Source organism: Lathamus discolor, chromosome 5 (assembly GCF_037157495.1).
Source record: "Lathamus discolor isolate bLatDis1 chromosome 5, bLatDis1.hap1, whole genome shotgun sequence".
NCBI lineage: Eukaryota > Metazoa > Chordata > Aves > Psittaciformes > Psittacidae > Lathamus > Lathamus discolor.
In genome coordinates, this window is record NC_088888.1 from 19,861,772 (window position 1) to 19,876,036 (window position 14,265).

Genomic DNA, 14,265 nt, shown 5'->3' on the forward strand with positions numbered 1-14,265 from the left:
CCCAACTTGTGTCTTCCCTAGTTACCGTCCCCAGTCTAACCCAGCTCTCACCCGGGGATAGGCTATGGTATATGCCACTCCCAGCTGATCCGGTGCCTTGGCGAAACCATCCCGTTCAAGGACGGGGGGAGGCAAGGCGCCGGAGCGGGGGAAGCATTGTTGAGTCAGGGGCCGAGTGGCGGGGGAGGGCGGGCGCACCCCGCTGCGACAGCGGGGTCGTCACAGCAGCCGGCGGGCGGGAGGGGCCTCCGCGCAGATATCCGCGCTGTATCTCCGCTCCCCAGCGGGCCCGACCGGTAGGGCGCGGCCGCCCCCCTCCCGCGGCCGCCCCTCCACCACCTCCCCAGTGGTGTCTCCCGGCTCCAGCTGACCGGCCTGGAATCCCGGCTGGGAGCCCCGTGCCCCCCCGCCTGCCGCTGCCGCCGCCCCGCGCACCGGCCCCACCATGGGAGACGCCGGCAGCGAGCGCAGCAAGGCGCCCAGCTTGCCACCGCGCTGCCCCTGCGGCTTTTGGGGGTAAGCGAGGCCCAGGGGCGAGCAGGGGGCTGGGCTGGAGCCGCGCCGGTGCGGGGAGGGAGGGGGCCTTTTGGGCGAAGGGCGAGGCGGTGGGGGGCCGCGGCCGGGCGGGGGCAGGGCCTGGGTGTGGGCCTGGCCGGGCCTAGCCTGGCGGGGAGGCCGGTTGGGGCGCCGGGCCAGGTGGTAGCCCTGGGCTCGGCCCTGTCACGGGGGCCTAGCCCGCAGCTCGCCCTGGGGCGGGGCGGTCGTTGGTCCCCGCCGGGCAGGCCGCACGGGGTGCCCGTTGGGGCAAAGGGGTGTCCCCCTTCCTGGCGGGTGTGCCGCGTCCAGGGCCCGGGTGGGTGAGGCGGCGGCTCCTGCTTTAAGGCAGCGGGGCACGCAAGGAAGGGGGTGAGGCGGAAAGGTGTCTGCGTTGTCCCTGGGCCCGGGGGGGGCCTGGCCTGGCCCTTAGCCGCGGCCCCGCAGGCTCCCCCGCTGCCCGCCCCTCGGCGGCGGCCTTCGCGTTGGCTCGCTGGGGGAAGGCCCGATCGCTTCCTCAGCCACGCAGGTTTCCTGGAGCGGCAGCCCTTTCTTTTGGGCTGCGGGGTGACAGACGGCTGCGGGCTGCGCTGCGGGGCCTGCCTTTAGCTCCTCAGAGGCTAGGAGTGGATAACGCGGACCCCTGGGTGCTCGGGTTGGGGTCCTGGAGCAGAGCGCCTGGCACATCCTTGCCGCGCGGCCGGGAACGGGGAGCTCTCACGCAGGTCAGCGCAGGGCAGCATAGCTAACGAAGGAGAAATGCAAAGGACAAAAATACACTTGTGTCTCCACCTCATGAAGGCAGGGAGGTTCGTAATAGATAAGGTCCTCGTTAGCTGTCAGCTGATCCCTTTTTAGGAAGAAGAAAATAGCGTCATTCCTATTTCTCAAAGGTGAAAAAAAGTAAGCCTGTTCCTTGCTAAACTGCTGTCACCTCTAGGGTCATATGTCTGAAAATGTTTCCATTATCGATTTTTTTTTTTGTTTTTTTAGTTAGGTGTAGCATGTTAGAATGTATACGGGAAGATACACATGATCATAAAATGTCTTTATATCAGGACAGTTAGTCCCTAATGTTCTTATTTATGGGAAGTTCAAGGAATATGTGACTAAATAGACTTTTGAGGGCCCACCTGAGATTTACATTTGTGTGTGATTGTACCTTCTTGGGATTTATGTCGTACAATTTAAGGTACTCCGTGGAAGTGGAGGCTGAGAGAAAAGAGATGCAATAAGGGTGATTTAGTAATGTCACTGTACATTTGGTTGGTTTATTGGACTGGCAGGGTTTTGAATGAAATCCCATTTTTGAGTTATGACAGAAGCCTGAACTGCAGCAAATGCCATGGCACTGCTGGGAGTGATCTTGCAAGACAGATTATAAATATACAATAAATTATTTTGTTTATTTTTGTTTTGTTAGGCTCCCGTATTTGGGCCTGATGTTTTCTGCAGTGTAGTGGAAAGCAAGTTGCTGCTGTATCTTATGTAGTGTACTGACTCCTGTAATGTGGTACTGATGTGAAGGGAAAGTCGCAGAAAGTTAAAAGTGAACAAGTGAACTTTTTCTTTGGGCTGGTTCAGTGTGTTGCAATAATGAGAAGGAAATCTGGTGCTTTGTGTTCAAGCTTCGGCTTAATGGTGACAGGAGGCTCTCAAGAAAACCCATTGCCTTGAATGCTGCTTTTTTTTTTTTTTTTTTTTTAAGCATATATTTCCCTTGAGCAAGCAGCTATCAAAAAGGGGTTTTTTTTTGCCTCCCTCTGCCCCCTCGTTACAAGAAACATTAGTGTTTCTTGTAAGATACTTTTGAAAGACAACACTGGAAAAAAAACTTTCTCCACCAATACAGTGAATAAATTAATCTGCTTTCCAGTTAAGTGTCTTCCAGGTTCATTTCAATACACAGCAACTGGATGGTCTTAAGGTCCTTTCCAAGCCTAACTATTCCATGATTCTATGATTCCATTTTTCCACTTGAACCCAAACAAAACCCTACAAAAAAACCCAAATTGTGCTGTCAGCTTTCAGAGTTTGAGGGTACTCTCAGTCCTGAAGAGTCTTCTTGTCCTTATTTACTTAGACCTTGCTAGTACTTGGAAAACTGGTAAATCTGTACAGACATGCCGTTCTAGTGCAGCTGCATTGGCAGGAATACTTAAGGGGTCATAGTTTTATACCAGCTTTCTGAAGAAAGTAAATCCTGGTAGCAAAAAGCCTTACATGCGCTGGAAGTTGGAATTCTGCAATGTCAGCTAGGGTTATTACCAGCAGCATGTCTTAAGACAGAGTCTTATTTGTGATTTTCATGTCACCTTTATATGTCTGTAAAGTCACATTTTGGAATAATGGGGCTGTATTTACTCTTTACGTGCAGGACATTTAAGACTATGAAAAGTTCTGAAAGTTGTTCTTGGGAGCCTGAACCATGTAGATAGCAGGTTTCAGGAGATCAAATAATAATGTTTAGATTTTGCCAAGTATTAAAGATGATAATTATTTGTATATAATACTTATCCAGGACTGTATGCAGTAGGATTCTTACTCCTGCAGTAATCCACAAAGATAGGAAACAGTAAGGAAAATACAGAAAGAAGCATTAAAATTGAAGTAAGTCATGGGGTTTCTGGGCTAAAACTTGCCTGTTGGTGAACAGTGATAGAAGTAGCTCCTGAGATGCGTGAACATAGTGGTGGCATACAGAGAGACTACAAGAGAAGACTAGTATATACTGCTACATTAAAGTTGGAGGGGTTCTTCTTTTAAAATGCCTGCTTTGTATCAGAAATCCAGATTCTGTAGTTTTTAAGAATCTCTAGTGACTAGAAAACTCCTAAACTCTTGATATTTTGAGATCTAAGAGACTGAAAAAGGAAGAGCTGAAAGGAGAGGCGTGAGTGAGACTGTTCAGAACTTCTGAAACATATGCCTAAGGTCACCAGTAAATGTTTGCTTACCTTTGGTTGAAGATCATGGAATCCATCCTTAAATCTTGTGCAGACTTGCCCTTCTTTTTAGAATATCCAGTCTGTCATTTCTGCTCAAGTAAAGTTTGAATGGAACACTGAAATTATCTTTATATTTTTATATCCACACAACTTACTGTTTGGAAATATTTTGCTGCCCTTCCTATTTTTGTATCTTCAGTTAGTTGCAGCTATTTTGCTTTTTATTGGAATAGTCTTAGTGTACAAGGATTGGAAAGGGTGCAGTATGTGAGTTGTTATTTTAGGTTACTATATCTGGAGTTTATGCTGTGCTTAACTTCTGATTCTTGTGGTCTGGAAAAATTCTTCTTTTCCTGATTAACAGACCATGTAATGTTGGGTTTTTTTTCTTAGACTAGTGGATTTCAGAAACCTGTTTCACTTTATAGCATATATAAAATCTTCAACTCTAAGCTAATAAATACATGAAGATATTACTATATGCATATATTCCAGTTAAGCCATTTTGCTTATTAGGGATGAGGCATTATCCTTTAATGAACTGCACGTTGGCAATTCCTCTCTAGCTTTTAAAGGACTCCACAAAGGTTTTGCTTGTGTATAGCTCATTAAAGGGCCGAGGCTTTTACTACTAAACGATTATATGTGTACATGGGACGTGTAAGCTAAAATGCTTCTTGGCTGGTAGAGCCATATCCTGTGAAAGGAGTATGTCAGAGAGGGTAATACTTTTACAATTCTACATGTACTGTAGTGACTGCTGCTTATTTTTCTTATAGTCCAGACTGATACCCCTTACCATTGAAATGAGTGTCTCAGAACCAATAAAGAAGGAACTATGTTAATGGATGTAAAACAAATGAATTCCATTCTTGAAATGGTGGCAGCCAGCTGGAAGTTATTGAAAACACAGTATTATTAGTTTCATTTCATCTTATTTCTGGCAACAGTAAGGTATTGTAGTCACCTAAAACTGATGGCAGTATTGTTTGAGAATATGCCAGCAGGGGTTTTGCAGGATGTTACCATTTGTTCTGCCTTTTTCTGACACTGTGTGCATCATATGTGTGATGAGACATTGTGCCCCAAGCATTCTGTGCAGGCCCAATCCAGAGTTTATTTCTGAGTCTGGATTTTCCAGTCACTTATGTATCATCAGGTCCCTGCCATGCCAATCTGGCTCTTTTCTCAGTTTTGTATACTAAAATTAAGCATTTGATCAAATGGTGAATCATTTAACAGAAGCATGATTAATTTGTGACTGTATATCACCAAAGCTTGCTTTTAGCTTCTAAACAAATGATGATTATATATATGCTATTAGAAGCCTCTTCTCTGCCTAGTCTTTTTCTTCTTTTATTTTGGTGATTACAGCTGCTGATTCTATATGAACTCTCAGTGACTGTCCTTTTAATGCATACTTTCTAATCTCATAGGTTGTGTAGGTCATCGTGAATGCCTAATTTTGTTGTAACCTCACATAGATGTTCCTAAATGAAGCTTGAGTAAACTGTTGAAATATGTACCTTTCCCGCTGAGAATTCATTTTCACTGTGCTTGTATTATGCGGCTCCTTAGCCAGGCTTTCACTTACTGGAGCTTTGGCTCAAATGCTAGAATAAGTAATGAATTTGTCAGTTTATGCAAGACAGCACAGCTCTACCAAATAGGTTATTGTTTATTAGACCTCTGTATTAACTGTGGTCTTTGAGCAAAGAGTGAGCAGTGAGGGTGCTTTGAGATAGCTGTGTGTGGGTGGTGCTGTCTGAGGGGCAGGGTTTCTCTGCAGTTAATGATGATCAGAAATGTCAATTCTTCCCTCTAAAGTGATAAACTGATTTAAATAAATAAATTCATGATTCTTATGTCTTAGGAAGGTTAATTCTTGCAATTTGTACAAGGCGTAAACATTTCTTCTGGTAAGAGAAAAGCTTGTTTACTTGTGTTTATTACAAGTGTTTATAGGCCATCTATCACTGGAAGCTGTGTTTGGTTGGAATCAAGTAATTTGCCTGCTGTGGCCCTTGTACTCTGTTTTGGTCTTAGGTTGAGACTAAAAATACTTGAATATTGTATTTTTTATCTTACTCTGTCATATCCGTGGGTAAAAGAACTTGAAGCAGTTTGTAGTTAAAAACGATCACTAACTGCTGTAACACATCTACTGGTCTGTTCACAAAGAGAAGTGACAAATTATTTAAGTGACAGAAACAGAGACCAATGAGGAATTGATTTATTTACAAGTTTTCCTAGGAAGTGCTGCAGAGGATGATAAGAGGCATTGTAGAGACACGGCAGTTCTTTCTTTGTATCTTAATTTTGGAAGAAACTGAGAATTATGAGACATATAGAAGCTTCTCTCTGAGGAGAGAGTGGTGATGGGGAACTGAACTTGGTCATGTCTCTAAATTGGACAGACATCAATTTCATAGATGGACCACTCAGTGGATAAAGAACTGGCTGGATGGCCACGCGCAAAATGTTGTGGACAATGGCTGAATGTTCAGCTGGAGACCAGTAACAAGTGGTGTCCCTCAGGGATCGATGTTGGGTTAGTTTGGATATAAGGAGGAAGTTCTTTACTGTAAGGGTGGTGAGGCACTGGAATGGGTTGCCCAGGGAAGCTGTGAATGCTCCAGCCCTGGTGGTGTTCAAGGCTAGGCTGGACAGAGCCTTGGGTGACATGGTTTAGTGTGAGGTGTCCCTGCTCATGGCAGGGGAGTTGGAACTAGATGATCTTAGGGTCCTTTTTAACCCTAACTGTTTGATGATTCTGTGTTCCCTGCTTGAATAAGAAAATGCAGAATAAATAATGATAAATTGTGATGTTTTTGTGATTTCCTTCAGTCATAATACAATTAGAAGAGCATTTCAACTAAAGTCAAAAGATCTTTTTTTTCTTTTTCTTCCCCTTTTTTGTACAGTAAGCAGTTGCCTCTTGCAACTGCAGTTGCAAGGTACCACATTTTCTCTTTGTTGCAGAAACATACCTTTAGGAATAGGGGTTATTGGCACTCAAAGTAGAAGCAGATGAACTGGATTTAATACTTTAACTGTAATAAGCTGTCTTCTAGGAATGTGAAAATGCTTTCTTTTTCAGTACTTACTAGAATAGACAAAACAGAATGGAGATTTTGTCTTTTAATGAAAAACAGCTGTTCTGCATTAGACCAAAGACTCATCCAGCCCTGTTTCTGATTTGGGTGATGAGTGATGATGAGGAAATAAACATAAGGACAGAGCAAGCATGCAGTGATGCTTATCTTGGTATACCTCCTTTACTTCTGGCAGTCTGACATAAGTTTGTCCTCTGGTTTATAGATTTATGGCTTAATAGGTCTTACCTATTTTTTTATGAATTGACATAATGACTTGGTGATCTATATGTACTCTTGACCCTCACAGCATCCTGCAGGAAGTAGTTCCATAATTTAACCATTCTGTTTGTGCGGGGAGGAAAATGTAGCTGATTTTGTTTCCTTTAATCTTGCTGTGTGATAATTCTAAGGAGTGAATAAATTCAAACTGCTGGTGTATGAGGGTGTTTTTTCAAGAAGATCCAAAAATAGGCCTGCTTGATTAAAAATCTTCACTTCTTCAGTGAAGCCAGAATTTGAGAAAACAAACACTTGCTTATTCCATAAATTTATTAATAATTTTTATATAAACCAATTTAGAAATATTTTCTAATTGTAGATAGATGCAGTGCTAATTTTAGACACACATATTCAACACCTTTTAATCTAACTGTAACTTTTTCATCATCCAGAATGAAATTAAGTGTCATAGCTGCTGCTCCTACAAGTGGAATGAACAAGAAAGAAGTAGATTGGGAGCTGCTTTTTGAAGCCTGGAGGAGTTAAGTTACTATGCCTAGGTCACCTCCCAGGCTTCTTTCTATCTTCCTGTCAGTCAGTCAGTACCTTCTTCATGTCTTTTGTAAACTGCTATTAGTCAAAGGTATTGTGATTTGGGCAGTGCTAATGATTATTCCATGATTAATACTGTGAAATATCTGTCTCAATGCTAGTGAGTAAGATGTTCAGCTGCTGTATGGTAGCATAGATATGTTGTGCTTCATATATTGCGTCGTTTTATTGAACATGCTTTGGGTTCTCAAGTTTCTAATGGTAAGTCCAGTCTGTTAGAGGGTTATAATATAAGCATCAGTTTTAAGGAATACTGCTGCTGGTTTTAGTTGCATATATTTTAACCACTTCTAAATCAAACTTCCACAAATGTGGTAATGTTGCTGCTGCCTGCTGGGCTTGGAGAACTGTTGAAGTCTCAAATTTCTGGGCTGTGCTTGCAGGTGGGTTGGAACTAGATGATCTTTAAGGCCCCTTCCAGCCCAAACCGTTTTGTGATTCTGTGATACAAATTGATGAAAGCATCATGGCACATTGTTTCTTTTAAGGTGTTGCAATCAGTAATGCAAAGCATTAACTTGAGAGAATGATCCTTGATGGATGTATTAATTGGATATGTTTGGTTCTGTCTTGAATATTTTCACTAACATGCTGTGCCAGTTACTGGATTTTAAAATTATTTTAAATTAGAAGGTTGTACGTAGAAATGGACACAGGCTTCTTTAGAGACATTTGGTAGGAATGATGAATGTGATATGTTTTTCAGCAAATTATTGCTTATGTTCTGTGAGGTTTAAAATGTCACTGTGCTCCTGTATCTCCTCAAATACGCAACCTTGACTGACTAACCTTGGATCTTAAAGTGTTATCGCAAATGTCTTTTGAATGTTTTGGGGCCATATTTGATTTTCATTATGTTGAAACTCTTACATGGATCTCAGAGATAAACTTTGTATTCAGTTCAGGCAGGTAAATTACATTGATCGGTTCTTCCTTTTTCTCTCTTTTGTTCAAATGACAAAAATTCTTGTATCTTCAGTATAGGCAGGGTTCACCAGCATGGGATCCCTTCTCTGGTTTTGGAAGAAGAATCAAAAATCAGGCAATAGCTGCAGTGTGAATTGGCTTTTCCAGACATCAGATTTGTGAAGGAACTTAGGTTGTATGTATTTTCTCAGGACACTGAAAAGGCCACATAAGAAAATACTATTGAGGGCACAATATGCATCTAATGCAAAATGATTCTGGAAAAGACTTTCTGAAAAAGAAACCTTTGTGTGTGTGACCAAGATCGATGGTTTCAGACTATGGAGATGCTGCTAATGTTCAGTAGAAGTGGGCTGGTATTTTTACGTTCTGTTAAAATGGTGAACCATTATGTTCTAACTCAAGATTTTAATTTTTTTTTTTTTTTCTTTTTTTATGGCAAGGGTGGATCTTCTGTATGAATTGGTGAGAATTCTATGTGCTTAAGGAGTCTGGGATTTTAACTTCTTTTTTTAACACATTTTTTAAAACCTTGCAATTTGGAAGTCAGTGTATTGCAATACATAGTTCCAGGCACTCTAGATTATTCTTTACCTGTACTCAGGAGAATGTATTCATTGGAGAGTTACAGTATTCCATGAGTTGAAGAAGGGCATTTGCAGTTGTGTGTTCAATTTCTCTGTTAATAGCAACAGAGCAGTAGCATTGTGGTAAGTGCTGTACTTTCCTGTACGGAGAAGTATTAGGCAATTGTTGATGGATTTTTTACATTTAATCTGTCCTCTGGGATCTTCCCTGCAGCAGGGAATGCTGCTCTATGTTATATTTATGAAAGAATTGTAGGTATCCTGTTCTATTCTTTCTGTTTAATCTGGCCACCATATTCATGCTCTGAATTTGAACAATGTTGGTCAATGGGAGAAACATAAATTTAAGTTTCTAAATGTTAAAGTGTTTTTATTAGTGGTTTTAGGGAATGTATTTTAAATTTACTTACATTTGCATTATGTCCTTTAATAAATATACTTTGGCTAGTGTTGGATTTCCAATGTTTATTTGGTGTAAATTAAAGAAACAAACTGGAAGTAATGAAAAATTGCGACAGTGGTTTTCTTTAAAAACAAACAAAACAAAATACCTGGTAGTGTTCAAGGCCAGGTTGGACAGAGCCTAGGGTGGACATGGTCTAGGGTGAGGCATCCCTGACCACAGCAGGGCATTGGAACTAGATAATCTTAAGGTCCTTTCCAACCCTATCCACTCTATGATTCTATGAAAAAAAAAACCAAACCCAAAGACACACAAAAACCTGAAAACAAACCAGAAAATAATTGCACAACCAACGAAACAACAAACAAAAAAAACCCTAAAAAGGCAGGCTGGTTCCATGATAACCTAATTGCGCACTTAGAAAAGCAGAATCCCAAGTTATGTCCTCATTGACTTAATTGCTAAAACACAGCTGGCCTTCACAACATGACTGATACTGAGATCAGCCCTGTCGCCATAACAGCAGCATTTTGATCTCTAATTATATGTTGTTAGAGGTGTCTCAGAGGAAGTTGCATGTATAAAGTAGGCAAAATGCTGTCATTTAGCAAGAGTCCCTCAGTACTGGAAATTGTATTGTTCTTCTAACTGTTGATTAGATGCTCTTTTGGTCTAAGATAATGTCAATATTAAGGAGTCTGGGGTTTTGGTCAATTAATTGTCTTTGAAACTTTTTTTAACAAGTATCCAATATTACTCAATGAAATGCATTTTTAGCTGCAGAAAGGTGAGTCTTATTTCAGGTATTGCTGACATCAGTTTTCAAGTTCATTGTTTGATGTCCCAGTGTTGTCTTTTTTTAGTGATCTCTTTCAGTGAACTAATAGACAATAATGATTTCTAAAATTGTCCATGTTAACAAAAGCTTCCTTATTAATGCAGATAGGTTTCAAGTGTTCCCCTGAATTGTTAGCATGTTAATCAATTTAAAATATAATAATTTCTGATTTTAGAATCAACTTCTGTATACTTGTTTTGAAGGAGTGAAAGCATTTTTAACATAGTATGTTTCCATAATAAAGGTTTTTTCCAATTTTAATGTGAATGTTAGTCTAATGACTCAATTTTTAATAGGGAAAAAAAAAAAAAGATGGAAAACAGTGTCATAATTTAATTTTATAAAATTATGAGAGTTTTAGAATATGTAAAATACAGATGTTCTTTGAGGCAGCCAAAATCTTGTTTTATAATTTTTACATGGATGTGTAGATGAACTGCCAGCTGTGCTATAAAGTGATAGAGGGCTTTTAGGATTAATCCATTTGTACTCAGTAACTTCCCTAGGCTAACTCATTTTTGAGCTTTCAAAAGAAAGCAATTGAGAATAATATTTGAGCACTTCAAATATCTTTTTCTTGGCATTGGAGCTTTGTGATTAGTACTTCATGGCAAAGTAGCTGAAATTAAACGTGCCTTGGAAATAATATTTAAGATGTAGCAGGTGACTCCTTATTTAAGAAAGTGGACTAACTGCTGCTTGTAATTTTGGTGTTGTCAAATGCATAGAATGTTTGTGATACTTTTAACATACCTATTTTATAGTATATTTCTTTTCCAAAATTAGTTAGATGTTAGAATGTTTCTATTTAGTGTTGAATGATGTTGTATATTCTTTTAATATTTTATGTGTAGTTTGTTAGCGTAGGTTTTATTTTGGACACTGGGCATGTTCCTGTTTTAACTTTCTCTTGGATACTTTGATTTCAAATGTACAGATCCTGTGCTCTAATGCTGACTTTTTTTTTTTTTACCATCTTACATTTATTCCAAGATATTAGAGCCTATAAACCCATAAAGCTGAGGGTAGGAGAATGTTCCTTTTTTTTTTTTTTTTTTTTTTTAATTAAAGTCCTCTTCTTGGCATTTAAGTTTGGAAAGCATTTGTTACTATTTCTGCTGAAGATGCACTGTGTGACAGTTGGTCCATGCTTTTCCCTTTGGATGTTTTCCTTCGTTAGTGAATCATACATCACTCTTCATTTAATTCCACAGTGCTTTGGGAGTCTTGAATGAAAGACTTGGTAGCAGGGAGTGTTTACAGCTTCTATAGCTCTTTTAGGGAGAGGTGTTGTTTTAAATCAAAACTTGCTGTAGGACAATATTGACCCATTGTTGTTCCAGGGATGTTCATGTAGAAGGAAGTGTTTGGGGTGGGTGGGTGAAGTCTCTTTCAATCAGAAGAGTTGCTATACAATTAGAAGAGCAAGAACCGCCTGCATTACACATCTGCAAGTCTCAGGTAGTTTTGCAGCTCTCTCTTGATGAAGATAGGACCCCATTATTATCCTTTACTCTGTGATGCAGTCTCTCCTTTGACTACTAATGTTCTTGTGTGACTAATACAGGAAAGACCAGAAATCCTTCTGGTGAATAATTAACACTTCCTGTCCTGTTCAGGTAGCTTTTAAAGGCAGATTCAGAAAGTAAAAGAAAAACAGTAATACATATTATTATATAGTAAACTAAACTGATGTGTTATATCATTCTTTCAAATAATGGAAATTCCATCACTTACTGGCATAATGAGAACTCTAGCACTACAGGTTGTCTGACTTGACATATCTTCTGAAGTGCATCTGAAATTCAAATAACTGAAATAACTGGCAGTTGTTTAAACTGCTGTAATGGAAACCCAAACTAAACTAGACAAGGACTTTGAAAAACTTAAGCCTACATAATTCAGAGATTGCTATAAGTTTTGGTTTCTCTTTTTGGTTTGGTTTATCATTCCCCTTTCTTCACCCCCTTCAGATCCGGTTTCCACCATTCTCTTATATGCCAGTGAGATAGAAAGCAGTTTAGCTGCTCTCTTACTAGCACTCTTTCTGTCCATGTTATTCCAGTTTGCTCATTTAGTTGTGGGTTTCTGACTTAACACTAGCAACATACTTGTTGCAGACCTGAATGCGAAAGTGTATTGAAGTAGTCTGTATGTTGTGGTTGGAAATGCCATATGGAGATTTTCATTTTTGTACAAATATATGCATACACAACTTTAATGTCTTCACAAATTTTGATACACAATTATAAAAAATGAAACGTAGATGGATTGTATAGCTGATGACTTACTGTAGCACAGACGAATGCTAATATGTGTTTATCAGTTTTCAAGATGAAAACAGCTGTAATGAAAACCCAACATTTTCTGTTGGAACACATATTTGAGTAGCTGTGTACCAGTAGTATTTTTCCTGGTATGAATGTCACAAAAATAAAATTAGAGATCATCTTTATTTTTTTCGAGGACTACTGAAGGCCACTCAGCCAATAAATACTTTAGTCAATTTATGGTCCAAATGGATTTGTAGTCTTTTTAAGGTTATGTAGTAAGTTGGTGAAGTAAATGGGAGCTCAAAAAACTTGTATTCTTTAGATGTCTGTGAAAGCAGGTAGAGAAAAGAGTCAGGGAAATGGTGTATACGAGTCTCATCTTAGGACTTATTATTAGCTGGTTAATCAACAGTGCTGTCCTTTCTTTTGCTTAGCTTTCTTGTCCCTCATCATCTATGCAGGACACATTCTGAAGGTAAATGTTTTATTTTTAGTAGCACCTAATTTAGAAACAGTAGACCAGTTTTTTGAGGCAGTCTTTTCTTCAGTATATGGGGAAGCTTGTTTACTTTTTCTAAGTATACATGTAGATATTAACTCAGTCTCCAAAATCAATCTAACTTACACCCTTAGGTCATCATAGCTGCAATGAAACTACTACTAGGACATGAAAGACAAATGTCTTTAACAGCTGACTGGACAGATGGCTTGACTTAATGTTTCTGTTTTCAGCTGTCTACTTGTAGATATTGTTCAGAAACTATTGTTTCTGCTAAAATCAGGTAGCATGTTGTTGTGGTTTAAACAAAGTCACACAGCTCGTCCACTCACTCCCCTCCCTTCTTCCCCTCCCCCTACTCCCAGAGGGATGGAGAGGAGAATCGAAAAGAATGAAACTCCCATGGGCTGAGATAAGAACAGTTTAGTAACTAAGGTATAACACAAATCACTGCTGCTACCACCAATAATAATAATGATGAAGGAAATAACAAGGGGAGAGAATACAATACCACAGCACCAGCTGACCGATAACTCCCCCAACCCCACCTGACTGAGCACCGACCGATACCTACCTCCAACCCCGGAGTGCCCTAGCCCTTCCACGGTAACTCTCCATTACATCCTGGGCATGATGTTCTGTGGTATGGAATACCTCTTTGCTAGTTTGGGTCAGGTGTCCTGTCTCTGCTTCCTCCCAGCTTCCCCTCCTCCCTGGCAGAGCATGAGACTCAGAAAGTCCTTGGTCAGACTAAAACATTTGAGCAGTAACTAAAAACATCAGTGTTATCAGTGCTGTTCCCAGGCCAAAAGTTCAAAACACATCACTGCGCCAGCTACCAAGTAGGAGAAAAACGACTGCTACTGCTGAACCCAGGACGCATGTATGTAGCAAACACTGAATGTGGCATTATCCTTACCATGAAACATATAAGCTGCCAGTTTAATTTGTACCATCTAAATATAGCTACAGATGTGTTTAATTCACTTTGATTCTACTTGAATTAGTTAAGTGTAAACATTTCTTTGAAAGGCTGTACATAGCATTTTATCTTCCCATAACAGAACAAAAACATTTACATAAACTGACTTGAGAAAAAAAGATGCTTAAAGAGCTAAAAATCCAAAAATTTCACCTACCTACTGAAGTTCCCAGACTGCTGTTGTGCTTTGGTGAAAGTGGAGAGTGAGAGAAGATTGTATGGTCTCACTTCTGAAGGGGCCTTCCATGAGTAAAGGGTGCAGTTGAGGTAGGTGCAGAGATATATTATTAAAAGCTTAAAGTCAAGCAGAATCATAGAAACATCGATTTTTCTTCCTGTATTTTT

General features: G+C 40.1%; 1 protein-coding gene across 1 annotated transcript in view; it reads left to right on the forward strand.

The window, feature by feature from the left end:
- The first annotated feature begins 356 nt into the window (after positions 1 to 356).
- ZFAND3 (zinc finger AN1-type containing 3) overlaps positions 357 to 14,265 on the forward strand; it is a 142,386-nt gene continuing 128,477 nt past the window's right edge. Inside the window, exon 1 of the mRNA XM_065680018.1 lies at positions 357 to 516. Within this exon, the coding sequence (XP_065536090.1) occupies positions 446 to 516 (71 nt within the window). The 5' untranslated portion in view covers positions 357 to 445. The remainder of the gene's footprint in view (positions 517 to 14,265) is intronic.